At 36.5% G+C, this 14,923-nt stretch overlaps 1 protein-coding gene across 1 annotated transcript in view; it reads right to left on the minus strand.

Annotated features, from left to right (window-relative positions):
* Window positions 1–2,889: 2,889 nt before the first annotated feature.
* Window positions 2,890–14,923, minus strand: part of ophn1 (oligophrenin 1) — a 37,395-nt gene continuing 25,361 nt past the window's right edge. The window contains exons 21-24 of the mRNA XM_030153629.1: window positions 10,232–10,376; window positions 5,765–5,815; window positions 4,181–4,226; window positions 2,890–4,019 (exon numbers count right to left, since the gene is read on the minus strand). Of these exons, the coding sequence (XP_030009489.1) occupies window positions 4,008–4,019; window positions 4,181–4,226; window positions 5,765–5,815; window positions 10,232–10,376 (254 nt within the window). The 3' untranslated portion in view covers window positions 2,890–4,007. The remainder of the gene's footprint in view (window positions 4,020–4,180; window positions 4,227–5,764; window positions 5,816–10,231; window positions 10,377–14,923) is intronic.

Consider the following 14,923-nt stretch of genomic DNA (forward strand, 5'->3'; position numbering starts at 1 on the left):
AGTATACCCCTCCATGTACACTCTGCAAGTCACCAACTCTGTACTGAATTGACGTCACGTCTGGACATGGCCGTCTTTGCTGGTTTTGTTTTTGTGCAGGTAAACTGGAAAACAACACAAAATGACAATCCCCTAAAGCTCACATGATTGGTAGAGGAGCTGGCAGTCAGTGTGTTGGCTGACAGTACACTTATGATTTCAGTTTTGGCTCTGATTATCGCTTTATTACCTCCGCCAAGGAGGTTATGTTTTTGCCAGGGTTTGTTTGTTTGTCTGTTTGTTTGTTTGTCTGTCTGTTAGTGTGCAACATAACTCAAAAACTTATGGACAGATTTTGATGAAATTTTCAGGGTTTGTTGGAAATGGGATAAGGAAGAAATGATTAAATTTTGGTGGTGATCGGGGGTGGGGGGGGCGCAGACCAGAAAATTTCATCAAAATCTGTCCATAACTTTTTGAGTTATGTTGCACACTAACGGACAGACAAACAAACAAACAACAGACAGACAAACAAACCCTGGCAAAAACATAACCTCCTTGGCGTGGGGGGGCCCACGGGGGGGGGCCACTGATCAGCCTTGGCAGAGGTCTGCGCTCTCCGAGTGCTTCTAGTAATCTTACTTTTACAAGGGAGGGCTGAAAATTTCATAGCCTGACTAAGAAGGAGTTATTCCACAGCAATGAAACTTGGCATACATTAAATTCAACCTTTCCTGATACTAACTGCATGGTTTCCTTCCAGATAAACCCACATTGGATAAATAATTTAGGACTTTGAAAAATAGTAGTGCAGACATTTCATGAAAATGCTTGCTTTTCACCCCTCCCTCATTCTCCCTCCCTCTCTTGAATTCAGCTTCCCAGTTTTGCACAGTTGATAAAGCTGGAGCATCATCCCCTATAGCAACCATGTCAGCATGAATGTCCTTGGGGGCTAACCCCTTTTTCTGCAGACATTTGATAAGACCACGGTGCCACGGATGGTTCACAAAATGTCTCTGGTACTCCTTTTCAAAGTCCTAAATTATTTATCCAGTGAGGGTTTGTCTGGAAGGAAACCATGCAGTTAGTATCAGGAGAGGTTGAATTTAATGCATGCCAAGTTTCATTGCTGTGGAATAACTCCTTCTTAGTCAGGCTATGAACTTTTCAGCCCCCCCCCCAATAACTGGGTCAAAACTGACCCTAACACAAAGAGTTTTTTGTATTATTTTGTTGAAATAGAGGTTCCTGACAAAGTCAAAAAGTCTTGATACAATACACACATTATATGTAGTTCTTTTATGCATTCAAAACATAAAATGAATCGGTGCCGACCCTAACACAACAGGAAGGTTTATAGTCTTAACCAGAAACAGTTTGGGTCTGTTTGAATATACAGTGCATTTTTCAAAAAAAAAAAAACAAAAACACATTCTTTTGTCCTTGCTGTGTCTGCTGCTTGGTTACCGTGTTACTTTACCAAATATTAGTCATAAATATTGCTGAAAATTCCATCATTCACATCAGCAGGTCCAGTGTTCAGACTGGTGGTGCTGAATGACGCGAGTTGATGGATTACAAAAAGGGCTGGAAAGGCCCCGTCTGGTGGAATTAGAGGAACTGATGACAAACATAATATGTGTAATTATTAAAAAGACAGTTTTTACATTTTTAGTGGTGAAGTTTATTTTGTGTTTCTCATAACTCAGTCTGTGGGTTTATATGATCATTTAAAAATACATGAAAATATTACAAATGGCATTATATAAACAGTAAAACTGGTAAAAGATGCCAAAGCTTATCTGTAGAACAACATTTGGTTTTACAATGAATAACATCCAGATTTATTTTATGTGTGGAGCAGAAATGGGTGCCACTGAAGCATTATGGGATAAAGTCAAAATGAATCAGAAACTCAACAGCTCTGATAATAACTTTAAACATGGTTCATGAGACAGAGCAGTAAATGGTGTTTGTGCTGTATTTAGTATTTCTCTATGTGTATTTTGGAAACTTTATCAGACATTAATGCACAATGTGTATTTATATGGAACACATCTGCTGCTAAGTTAGTGTGATGGGACCAGTCTATTGCCTGGAAGAGACTTTGAGAGACTGAAACATGTATTCCTTGTTTTGTATTTCTTTATAGATGTCTTTCAACAGCATCTACGTCAGTGCGCAGAGAGAAATAAATGTTGAAAATACACCGTAATGAAGCACTGTGTAGCTACAATAGTTAAAAAGATTTTTCGATCAGTTTCCAGGAATCAATCAGCAATTAACTCCAAACTGTATCAATTTACTGTTACGCAACATGTGCTCCAAAACCGTAAATGATACAATATGTCAATAAATAACTAAGAATACTGGAAAAAGGCTTGTGTGCTTTAATAATTCTTGGTTTTCTCTCATTGTTTCTGTTTTGACCTTTGTATTTATCGAATTCACATCACTGTTGAACATTGAGTGTGCATGTCAATATTTGTTTCTTTTGTTCAGATAACAGCACATTTCATACGCGTTGGGTTGCTCAGTTTCAAAAATATCCAAAAAAAAAAAAATTACAGATGCTGTTGGAAGTTGAGCCAATTAGTTTCTCACAAATAGCGAAGCTTTTATAGAAACTGCAACTGCACTGTCATTTGTTTTCCTGCTGTCATTAAAAACTGATGTTAATACAAAACCAAAGATAGTTTTAATCGTGCACTTAGATCTGGGGCAGCATTACTTATCTGACTGTTTTTAACTTAAAGAAACTATCTTTACAAATAAGATTATACATGCATAAATAAACAGACTGTAGGACAGATTCCACACTTCAGCACCTTCACAAAGACGTCAAATAAAGACCACAGAATAAAATCACAGACACATAATACTGAGTTATCCAAACATTCAAAGACATTCAGACACTTTATGTTTATTTGTTTTAACACAAAACCAACCAGACAGACAACAGAATATTCAAGTTGGATTATTCAAAAAAAAAAAAAAAGAAAATTCACATAATAGAATTTTTAAGAACAAAGCTGTAAAAAATAAAACACTGGAGTGTGATTTTCATAAACTGTAACCATCAGTTCTGTTGCATACAGTATTTGACCTGTGATTTAATTTAATTCCTTTCAGTGAATCTTTAAGGTCTGTTCTGGACAACGTGCTGTACCTACAGCAGGTACAGTTTGACATTGAGGTCAGAGATGATGGAATGATACTAGTTAAATTTAAGCTGCGCTGACCTTATTAAAAGTGACTAGTTTGCTTAACAACAGAAGCATCTCCACTGACTACTGCACATTATCAACACTTTTCATCTAGTTTAGACTAAACTGGAATAAACAAATAGCTTTAAGGCAAACAGACACTGTAAGATGTTGACTTCATTTACTTTAATCTAGTTCCTGGACTCAGCTGAGAATCAAAACAGTACATTTTACTAAAAATTGTCTCCCAACACCCAGCAGCTGGGTTTTCATACCGTCTAAAATGATACTTCCTAGTTTAGAAATGAAACCTAGATTAATCATAACCATGTGGAAAATGAATAAGGGAATCATTATGTGTGTTTAATCCGTTAGTCATCTTTGGTGCATCTATGTCTTACAGCAAAATATCAACTGTTAAAAATGTCAGATTAAGGCATCATAACCAGTTACAGCAGTTAGTCTCAACAAATGGCCAAATGGTCCTGTTTAACACTGAACATGACTTAACATCGGGATAATTATTTGACAAAATTGTCAAATAATACCAAACAAATAGAAATATACATTGAATCACTCATCCTAACTTTGGAATAATGATCAAACACTGAGACACAGAACATTAGAGTTCATTCAAAAGTCAATTTCCCACCGTGTTGCCCTTTAACAATGTTTACTATGGAGAGGTGGAACAAACCTTTGGGTTCTATAGAGAACCTTTCATGTGAGACAAAAACTGAGTTCATTAGTGGTGACTCCCTCCAGCTTAATGCACATGTACAGCACATGCAGAAGTCACGAGAGGCCGACGAACACTTCCTAAGTGGAATTCTGAGAAAAAAAAACACACACACACACACACACACACACACACACACACACACAGTCTCAATTATAGCAAAATCAGACCCAGAATGAATGATGTGTTGTGTTACTCTGTGTTGTGGCTTTGGTACAGAAAAGGATCAAAAGTAAATCACAAGTGGTCTCACCTCTTTTTTTACATTTGTCGCTGGACACGTCGGAGAGGTTGGCGGGCTAAAAAGAGACACAAATATTATCACTACTTGATCCACATTTTGAAAATCTGGATTAAGATATTGATTACTCTCATTATAAAATGATCAATCATCCAAAAAGACAAAAACTATTTCACAGGAAGCTACTGGTACTCAGCAAACCAAAGGTGCTCCTGTAGAGGGCATGAACCATTGGAAAAAAACAAAAATCAAGGCACTCGCTTGGTTAGAGAATTTAAAAAGCCTTTATTACATGTTGGCCAGTGGATTAATTCATTGGGGCTGGAGTTAAAAACACACCAGTGCGTGTCATCATACGCCTTCTTCAAGGCTGAAGAAGGCGTATGATGACAACTTCTGCCAAACACAATCAACATAAACCACAAAGGCTCTAAGTTAAAGGCACTTTGTATATAAATTAGAGAGTGAAGTTACATATTTGTTAACATATTTGTTTTTTCCACATATTAATGAAATGACCTTGAATTATTCTGGTTGATATCTTGACCTCTTTTGGATCAGATCCTGCCATTGGTCGACTATTCCAGTTGTCATTCTCCTCCTGATATCTGTTAAGGTTCTCAAACTCCTCACTATGTGAAAGACTAATAACGACCAACCTCAAAGCTGCAACTACACTAAACTTCATGATACGTTCTGACAGACACACATCTTTTTGACATTTTCTTCTGTGAGGATCTAGTCATTTTAATTCCACAGCTGACTTTTCCATGTGCAAATGTTCAGCCAAAACTCAAAACTATTTTGCAACCTTTGCTTAGTGCTGTCCAAAATGAATGTAAGTGACTGAAAGAAACACAAACTTTATTTTATTCTGCTCCAGAATGACAGTGGATGAATCATACCAACCAAGTCTGGAGATATGGACTAACTATCTGTTAGACTGGCACATTATTACATATGGATTTCACCATTTTTCCTACAGTGCACTGTTAATTATTTACTATGACCAGTAAATTATTCAGTAATGCTGTGATTTTCTGAATTATGTTACTCGTAATGAGGTTAACTGGCTGGTATTTATCTTTGGCCTGTGAAACACCATTTGCTGATCTTTAAAAGACTTCTTTCAGACCTAATCTGATAAAAATAAACGTTTGTGAATGGCACATTGACGCCAAAGTCTCTGCATCAAAAGGGCATGACAACTTTTGTGCATCACAGTCACTATTTCAATCCCTATGGATGTCATGGTGGAAACTCAAAGTGACAAACTGCAATGACTGAATCACCATTTTATCCATAAAGACAGAGATTCTTTGTCAAGATTTTTTTCACGCTCTTTAACCAGTGTCTGCACTAGAAGGGCTGTGAGGATACTGACCCACAAGATCAAAAGCAGGGGCATGAAAGCGGGAGAGGACCCACATAAGGACTGACTTATGTAAATGATGGAGGGGTTTTCCCCGCACACACACTCACATTGATATTATGTGAAACAAAAAGCAGCTACATACAACTACAAGATGTCTAGTAGTTCACTGTTGAGGCTGGTCTGTTGTATCTACACTGTACATGAAAAGCAGTGATACATACCTGGTAACCTGCCTGGAGGCGTTCTCAAAAAACTTAGTTTTAGAGGCAACACTGCAGAAAAAGAAGACAATTTAATGATCATTCAGTGATCAATTATATTGAAGCTGAGGCCTCATTTATAACATTTAACCTGGTCTAAAAATAGTGATAAAAACAACAAAAAGCCAATCCATTTAATAATACTGGTCTAACATTTTTTGTAGTGATGTGTGGATTGATACTAAAATATCAATATCTCTGATACCGGATCTTTACACTCCAGAATTGATTCACAAATCAAAATATTGATACTTTTGATACGTCGGTCATTTGAGGTAATGTACATCAGGAACACAGTACAAAGCAGCTAAACTACTGTGATGTTGTCCAAATGATACGCGACTGATGGGAACTACTTCTTCTTCCGCCTGGGTAAGTGTGTACAGCATCCTGCTTCTCATTCATTCCTTTCCGGCCCTAAACAAACTAGCAGAGAGATACCTGGGAATGGCTGACACCTCTGGACCAGCAGAGAGAGTCTTTACAAAGGCAGCAGAGGATCTGAGCAGAAAACGGAACAGACTAAAGGGGAAAACTGTAAATATGCTGCTGTTCCTGAACAAAAACTTGTCAATGAGGGAAAGTGTCAATGTTGGATGTTTTTGTTGAAGTGTTACATGTTCAGTATTTTCATGTTTCATGTTAACACGTTCATGTAACGTGAATTAATATTAAACTTTTTATTTTTATAATAGTTGTTAATAATTAAACAATAATTACTCTCATGTCTCGTATTCTTTATGAAGTTATGATTTGAAATACACAATTTTTTTTCAGTTTTTCCAGATATTATGTGTATTTGTACCATGTATCAGTAACAGATCAGTACCATTGATACCAGCCTGAATTTTACTCGGTATCGGATCGGAAAGGAAATTCGTGGTATCAAACACCACAAATTTTTGGGTCCACTACAGAGATGAAATGCACTAAATCTTACATATTTTTATAAGATACATTTGAAAAAAAAAGAGAAAAGTGCAAGATAGTGATCTCAAGATATATGACAAAGTTATAGTATACACATAGGTTTATGTTCATTCCTTCTCTCATTCATTCATTTTCTGAGCCACTTAGACCTTGACAGAGATGACAGTGCTACTCACTGCAACACCTACAGGTTCATGTACATTTATATGACAGATTTATAACTGTTGAATGTGGGAGGTGAATGTATTCTAATGTACAGACAGTGTTTACAAGTACAACTGGTAACTCAAAGGAAAATATTCCTTTTGTGTAAAACCCATTTTCACATTAAATCATACAATTTCAAGTTCTGACCAAATACACTTTATTGAAAATTATCACCAACTAACACTGTTGACTTACTTTTTCTTTATAATTAACCCAAATTAAGTAAAGTTTCATTACTTTTGTTGCGGAAGCATTTTGTTTACAGACCAGTGTAATCAAGAACTTATCATCTGCAATCTGTATTTTTATAAACCATTATGAAAGTTAATCAGATGTTGTTTTGTGTTACATTTGTCTGCTAATTTTCTACTGAAGACTATTCATCAAGTCAGATATCATTAATTCAATATACCTAGAAAGTTAATGTAGTGCTGCTCACTGGGACATGTAACAGACCCACAGTCAGCAGCCATGGTTCACATTATTAGTCTACACTGAGAAAAGTCTCCACCTTTAAGGATCTCATTATCCTCTCTCTGAGGATAACAAGTTAATTAACGTCTTATCACCTGCTCAAAGTGGGTTTATTTCTATACAAGCACAGCAACTCTTGGCTGCTCCTCAGACACTCGTCATTACCTATGTTACCTAATGTCCATCATAACAACCAGCACCACTAGGCTATGCTGGTAAAAGGCAGATTTGTATTTTCACAGTGTAAATTCAGTGTAATGACCATGCTATTAGTGTGGTGCAACTGAAAATAACAGACATATGTAGAAAAAGGTCATACAAGGATGTTAAAATGTGTCTTTAACCAGTAGACTGGTTTCCATATAATACTGGGGGCTACAGGTTATTTGTCATATTTCCTATAATTCATTTGTCAGTAAAATAACAGTCTGTTTACTCGGTTAAAAAAAAAAAAAAGGAAGAAATATTGTCTGAAAATCAGCTAACGCAGCTGGATTTTCAGTGTTTGATTCCCTGCTGTTTACATCAGTGGAACTTAAATACCTCTCAGGTTTTGGCACAAAACCATTTGGGTGAAATACAAGAGAGAGTCAAAAAGCTCTCAGACAAATGTAATAAAAAGTTTATTCTATTCTATTCTATTTATTTATTTATTTATTTAATTTAATTCTTTAACAGACCTCTCTGCCTTGAATTCCACAGGTCCAGCAGCTCCATTTGGATGCTACTGTTTTGATTGAATTTTGCTCTCCAAGTCAAACTGGTAGACCCAAGTTTCAATCCCAGTGTGAGAACTTTTTGAGTCTCCCTCATACTGATAGTTTTCTGAAAGTTACAGGGTAATAAAATGTCTGAAAAGAATGTATGGTGTAACTGCAGGTCTGAAAAAGCCAACAATTCAACACATACCCAGTCTGTGCAGCACACACACACACACACACACACACACACACACACACACACACACACACACACACACACACACACACACACACACATATATATACTTATAAATATGTGTGCTGCCTTTTCCAATAACTTTTAATATAATGCTGTTGGTGTGTTGACGTTTTCTTACACAGAAGATGTCCAGCAGTCATCGCCAAAGCACTCTGGGTATATGGCAACGTGATTGTAAGGCAATTGTATTCCAAAATTAAAAATATCTCCCAAAATATCGGTCCTATCAACTTGCCGTTTTCGCTAGTGTCTTCCTTGACCGAAAATCCATAACTATGCCAAACTGCAGCAGTCAGCTCTTTCCAGATTTTGGGTGATTCCCGAGACACACACACACACACACACACACACACACAGGCACGCACACACACACAGAGCCCATTTGGTTTTTATAATATAGATTTCTACTTCAAAATATAAAAAAAAAACTTAAATGTATTATAAGTGAAGTTGTACCAAAGACGCCAATGTATTGGACTGTAGTGATATGAACCAAATATGATCATACGGACCAAACAGATTTATGTGACCACTAGAGGGAGTACTGGGTCACTCTGCCGCTCTGTCATGGTGAGGAAAACTAACGCCACAGAGCCATAGACCAAAGTGTCAAAAAGTGACCAAATAGGATGAGAATCACTAACAAACAACTAGTCAGTAAAGAACCACAGTGTTTCTTCTACATGGGTTTGACTATGAATGTGTGAAGTTATTATGGGACATTATTTGACCATTTGTTGATCCGTGGTGCAAACTAAACTGTGAGAGTTCTGACCTTGTTTGGTTGATTCCAAACAGATCTTTATTGCAGCTACTGACAATACAAACTGTACATAAAACAGAGGTGATTAGTGGTTTTTACTGTGACTGTTTTCTGTCTAAAAACAGAGCTAAGCTAACAGAGCTAGAATGTAAACTATCAGCTGAGGCAGCATGTGGAGATTACTAAACACAATCTTATTTGGACCGACTGTTACAATAACCAGCCGTGAGTTTTTATTTGAAAAAGAAAATGTGTTGATAACAATACAGATGTGTGTAAACAATGAGCTTTATACTTTATTTGGTAAGTGCTACAGTCTGTCATACATAGCACTGATTTGTTGGTGGTTTTGGTAGTACTAAATTTCATCGTACATTTTGTATCATGACAATAAAGTATCTTATCTTACTACGTGTGTTCTGGTATGTGATTTCCCCCTGATGTTGCGGGTTTGGAATATCAGTACTCCATATAACCAGTTTAAAGCTGCGTATGACTTTCATCACCAATTTTTCACCAAATCTGTAAAACCCGAGTCATGAATCTGTGAGTGTTTCCGTGATTACACACCTGAATCTCTTCCCTCACGGTGAACAATTTCAGAAATTTGTCACGACGTGTACTGTGGGAAGCAGAGTTCCATGCACCCGCTTCCACTTGGTTGACGTGTTGGTTGTTGCTGCCACTGCGGCTGCATGGAGCTCCACTTCCCTTCCATGTCCCGACAAATTTCCGAAAATACCCGAGTGACCTACCGGCTCCATCTGTAAACACACGGATTATTTATGGTGGAGTACACTTTGAAATTGTTCACTGTGAGGGAAAAGATTCAGGTGCGTAATCACGGGAAGACTCACGGATTTGTGATACTTAGGCTATGACTGGGGTTTTACACATTTGATGAAAAATTGGTGATGAAAGTCAGACACAGCTGTAAGGTCTGTACTGAAGTTTTTATAAGTTATTACTGTGTCATGGCTGTAACTGCACTGAAGCGCTGCATATTTTGTAAATCTATGTTCTTTTAATAAAAACAGCTGAATACCTTATTATTTGCAGGACTTACAGGGTTTTTATGTGACTGGAGGACTTACTAGGATGTCGGAGAGGCCTCACCGCTGCCTACACTCGGGAGCTTTTGTGGAACCGGGACTCGAGAGGGGGGCTCAGGAGGCCTGACTGGAGGTCTGCAAATGGCAGGTTTCTCTGCTGACCTCGTTCTGCTCAGACCTTCACCCTCTACAGAAAATTAACAACAATTAGTATTAACAATGATCTGAATATTCAAGAAGAAACACACAATTATATAATAACATCCTGAGACAAACATTCAACTGTCATTTGTCCAGCCTACAGAGTCTTCACTTTCATCAAGATGCACTACTGGTTCTTTCAATGACAAACAAGACAATTATGTTTGATGTGTTCCATGTGATAAAGTTACAAAAAAAAAATACTGAAAAAAAAAACAAAAAAACACACACACACACACAAAAAAAATTACAGATGACTAATAAAACTTCACAGCTACAGTAGCTGGACAGTGTGCTGCCCCTGAATGACGATGTTAGGAAAAGCGACATAAGTTCTATTGTGAGGTCTACCACAACTACAAATCAGATCATAAAAACAGGAAAGAATGATTATTACATTTACTCTGAAGACAGGATATTGTGTTATCTGGTTTTCATTTTGTTTGTGGCTAGAAGAGAACTCCAACAGAGCAGACCTCCAAGACCTGGAGTCCACATTTCAATTCATCACACAACATCATTAAAACACAGACAAAACACATTGTCTGAGGGTTTTTCCACCTTTTTGTCAGTTGGTGCCACTAGTTATTGTAACTGACTGTTACCGTGGTAACAGTATCGGATTTGACATTGATGTTGAGGTTGTTCACGCTGTCATTGTCTGATTCACTTCTCCCTGTATAATAAAAACCTAACACTTATTCGCCATTATCATTTTGAGTCATAATTGCTGTTATGTTATTAATTTCTCTAAAATCTGTGAAATGCAATAAGTTACATTATGGGATGTTTAGGTCTACTTTGCACCCAGTGCCACAAAAATCAGTGCTGATGTTTTTTTTTGAGTGTGTATTTCTTCTGAAGTGTGAACAAGTGTGACACATAACCTCTGAGATGGATGTAAATGTACCTCCATTACAGCCACTCAGGCCAACAGTACATTCCAAATGTCAGGATGTGGGCGGTTTAGGACTAGGAATGAGTTACACTATTAATGATGATGAGAATGAGCAGCTGGATATGATTTAAAAAAAAAAAAAAAAAAAGCAGGAAAGATGAGCTGAGGGTGCTCAATTTGTCCACAGATGCACGAAAAAAGCAGTTGGACCAGGGATTGTCCACATTTGGAAAAAAAAAAAGTCATTGAAACCTTAAAAAACATCAGACCTCAGAGGAAGAAAGAAGGGATTTGGGATGAATCAAAAGCAGCATAGAGAGTAAAATCTCCCCCTCCTCCCAAACCCCACTGATCTTCCTTTTGCGACGTTGCGTTTTTTTTTGTATTTTTTAAAAAATCTTCTCAATGTTAAAATACATTTACGGGCAAGGTGGCAATCGCCTGAAGCACTCGGCCTTTTAATCTGTTCAGTGTCATTTTCAGCACATCACCCAGCCGACAAAGGCAAAAAAAACCCAAAAAACAGGTGCTTCTCAGCTTAAAACACAGACTGGAGGCAAAAAGGAAAAAAGAGCACACTAATAGTTTGAGTACATTTAATTGGTGCAAAAACCTCATGTTTTATTGTGTCTTCTTTCGATTAAAGGACAGAAGCAACATGTAAACAATTTCTAATCAACCTAAATTTCACCATCAGATAACAGGTTGACATTAGTTTAACCCTTTCATGCATGAATTATGAGAACATTCATCAAGATTTTTTTTATTTATTCCTCTTTGGGCATTAAAAAAAAACGCAATTATTTATTTATTTATTTATTTATTTTATTAAGCTATTTTTCATGGAGTTGCAAAAATGTCTTTAAAAACTTAGCTGGACACCATGTGTTTAATTTTTGAAGCAAAGAAAACTTGTATTTATTGATATACTGTGTGAAAACTATGAAATAAAAACATTAAATGTTGCTAATTTGATGTTTTTTCACATTTTAACATACACTACAAACAAAAAGTTATGGATATTTTTAATGTTTGGGCTATTTTTTTCAGTTGGGATTCTTGCACAATGCTTTTTACTTTTTTTTGTGTGAACTGAATTGAAAGACTTTTTTTTAATGACCAGACATAGTTTTATTTACAAATGGCAAAAATGACAAAAAAATGACCAAAAAAAAAAAAAAAAAAAAAAAAAAAGAAAGATCCTTAAGTTTTTGTTTGTAGTGTACTCTAATACTAGTCATTACTCACTTCATGGACATAATATGCCAAAAAAAAAAACTTTTGTTGTTAATTACAGTCTAATAACAATAACAAGGAACTGATTTACACTCAAACATGTTGGATCAGGTTTATCAAGAACAGCAAAGTTACAATAATGTTTTCAATTACAGTGCATGGGATGGTGCATAAGCATCCACTGTGTTGGCCAATACGAAACTAAAACAACAAAATCCATGAACATATAAGAGAACCGCTGTAGAATAACTGTCAACTGTAGTGACCACTATGCATGAAAGGGTTAAAGTCAACTGACTGATGATGTGCTGTAGCAACTTTATGCTTCAGAGGTAATTAAAGAGTGTTGGGGAAATTTTTCTCTGCTGCTGGTGAATAATGAAATAGAGACGTCTGCCGGCCGACAAGGTTTTTATTTCTTTGCAAAGAAAGGTCAGTTCTGCACACGAGTGGTGATTGTGAAGAAAAGATAAAGAGCTTCTGGTAAGATCCACCTTCATAGGGTGGATCCCATTTGTCAAGTGACACCTCCAGTCTCTTCAAAGGGCCTTTTGATTGAGTGATGAGCCCCGGGTTTTAACAGTCACCTTTTGTTACATGCAGTAGGGAGTGTTTGGGTAAGTTTTACAAATAGTCAGAAATTGGCACGGTCACATTAGTTGCTTCTAGTCTTACATATAGTAGGGGGTATTTCAGATAAGGACATGAGACAAAGAAGGGAGTTGGACAAAAAAGTTAAAATTCCATTGCAATAGTTTCATCCCTTTCAAGAGGCAGAGATATTATTAATTTATTGCTCCACAGAGAGGCAGATTAGACTCATACACTTAACACAGTGGAGCCCTCTTGCAATAAATAAATTTGTCAAGTGTGAATAATTTCATGTATAATTCTTCTTTGGTGTTTGTGCATTAGTCCCACTTGTCATCCGCTTATCCACTTTTATTTATCTATTCATTTTCTTATTTGATTTATTTATTCATTTTTCTTGTCATTATTTTATATATTTAATTACTCATTATTGTATTTCTGTTCATGCATTCCTTCATAGCAGGTCTGTCTTCTTACATGTGACTGATGGGGTGTGGTACTTGGACACTGGCTGCTTCTTTAATAATATTAGCTAATAGACTTTAAACTTGTTTCAACCTGTTATCCAATGAGAAGCTCCAGCAAATATAGGTCAATTATAAATTGTTTGCATGCCTCTTCTATCCTTTCCCCTGAAGGAGACACAGCAGCGTCCAAACATTAGCTTGTTTTCACTATAAAATCTACTGAAACTCAATGTGCTCCGGTCCTTTTCTCCTAAAATCTGCCCATGGTCCTCCGACTCTAATAAAAACTAAAAGTAAACAGGCAAAATAATAATTGTCATGACTATAATGCCTGCAAGGAAAAACAAGTCAAATTCATTTTAGAAATCACAGGTTTCAGTTTTTTCATGTCATAGAATCCCAAATGTTCCTACTTCAGGGTTGTACTTACAGCGGGTACAAAAAGTATTCAGACCCCCTTAAATTTTTCACTGTTATATTGCAGCCATTTGCTAAAATCATTTAAGTAATTTTTTCTCCTAAATGTACACACAACACCCCATTTTGACAGAAAAAATAAAATTGTAGACATTTTTGTGGATTTATTAAAAAAGAAAAACTGAACTATCACATGGCTGTAAGTATTCAGACCCTTTACTGTGAGTCATATTTAACTCAGGTGATTCTTCTCATCATCCTTGAGATGGTTCTACACCTTCACTGGAGTCCAGCTGTGTTTAATTACATTGATCGGACTTAATTAGGACAGGCACACACCTGTCTATATCAGACCTGTTTTTTCTGTCAAAACAGGGTGTTGTGTGTACATTGAGGGAAAAAAAATGAACTTAAATGATTTTAGCAAATGGCTGCAATATAACAAAGAGTGAAAAATTTAAGGAGGTCTGAATATTTTCCGTACCCACTGTATTAACAGTAAAAATGCAGACTATTGGAGACTTATTCAGGGATCCTACAGGTTTCTACAAGTTAAATTTAAGACTTTTTAAGACTACTTAGAAAATAATTTAATGTCCATTTTACAGCCATACTGGCAAAAATGTGTGACTCCTAGAGTTTAGTAAAATGTATTTATTTACTCCAACCAAGCATTATTAAATGTGTACTTCCCCATGCTTACTTTTCACTTTTATTTTTTATTTAACCTTTATTTAACCAGGGAAAAAAAATCCCATTGAGATTATGAACCTCTTTTTCAAGGGAGTCCTGGCCAAGAGGCAGCATGAAATACAACACAAAACAACATACAAGTCAAACTACGAAAACAAGTCCAAGTTATTGAGTTAGTCACTTCTTCGATCACTTCTCACCGAGGACTGCAAAGTTAACGATAACTGATGC

Source organism: Sphaeramia orbicularis, chromosome 14, assembly GCF_902148855.1.
Source record: "Sphaeramia orbicularis chromosome 14, fSphaOr1.1, whole genome shotgun sequence".
Classification (NCBI taxonomy): domain Eukaryota; kingdom Metazoa; phylum Chordata; class Actinopteri; order Kurtiformes; family Apogonidae; genus Sphaeramia; species Sphaeramia orbicularis.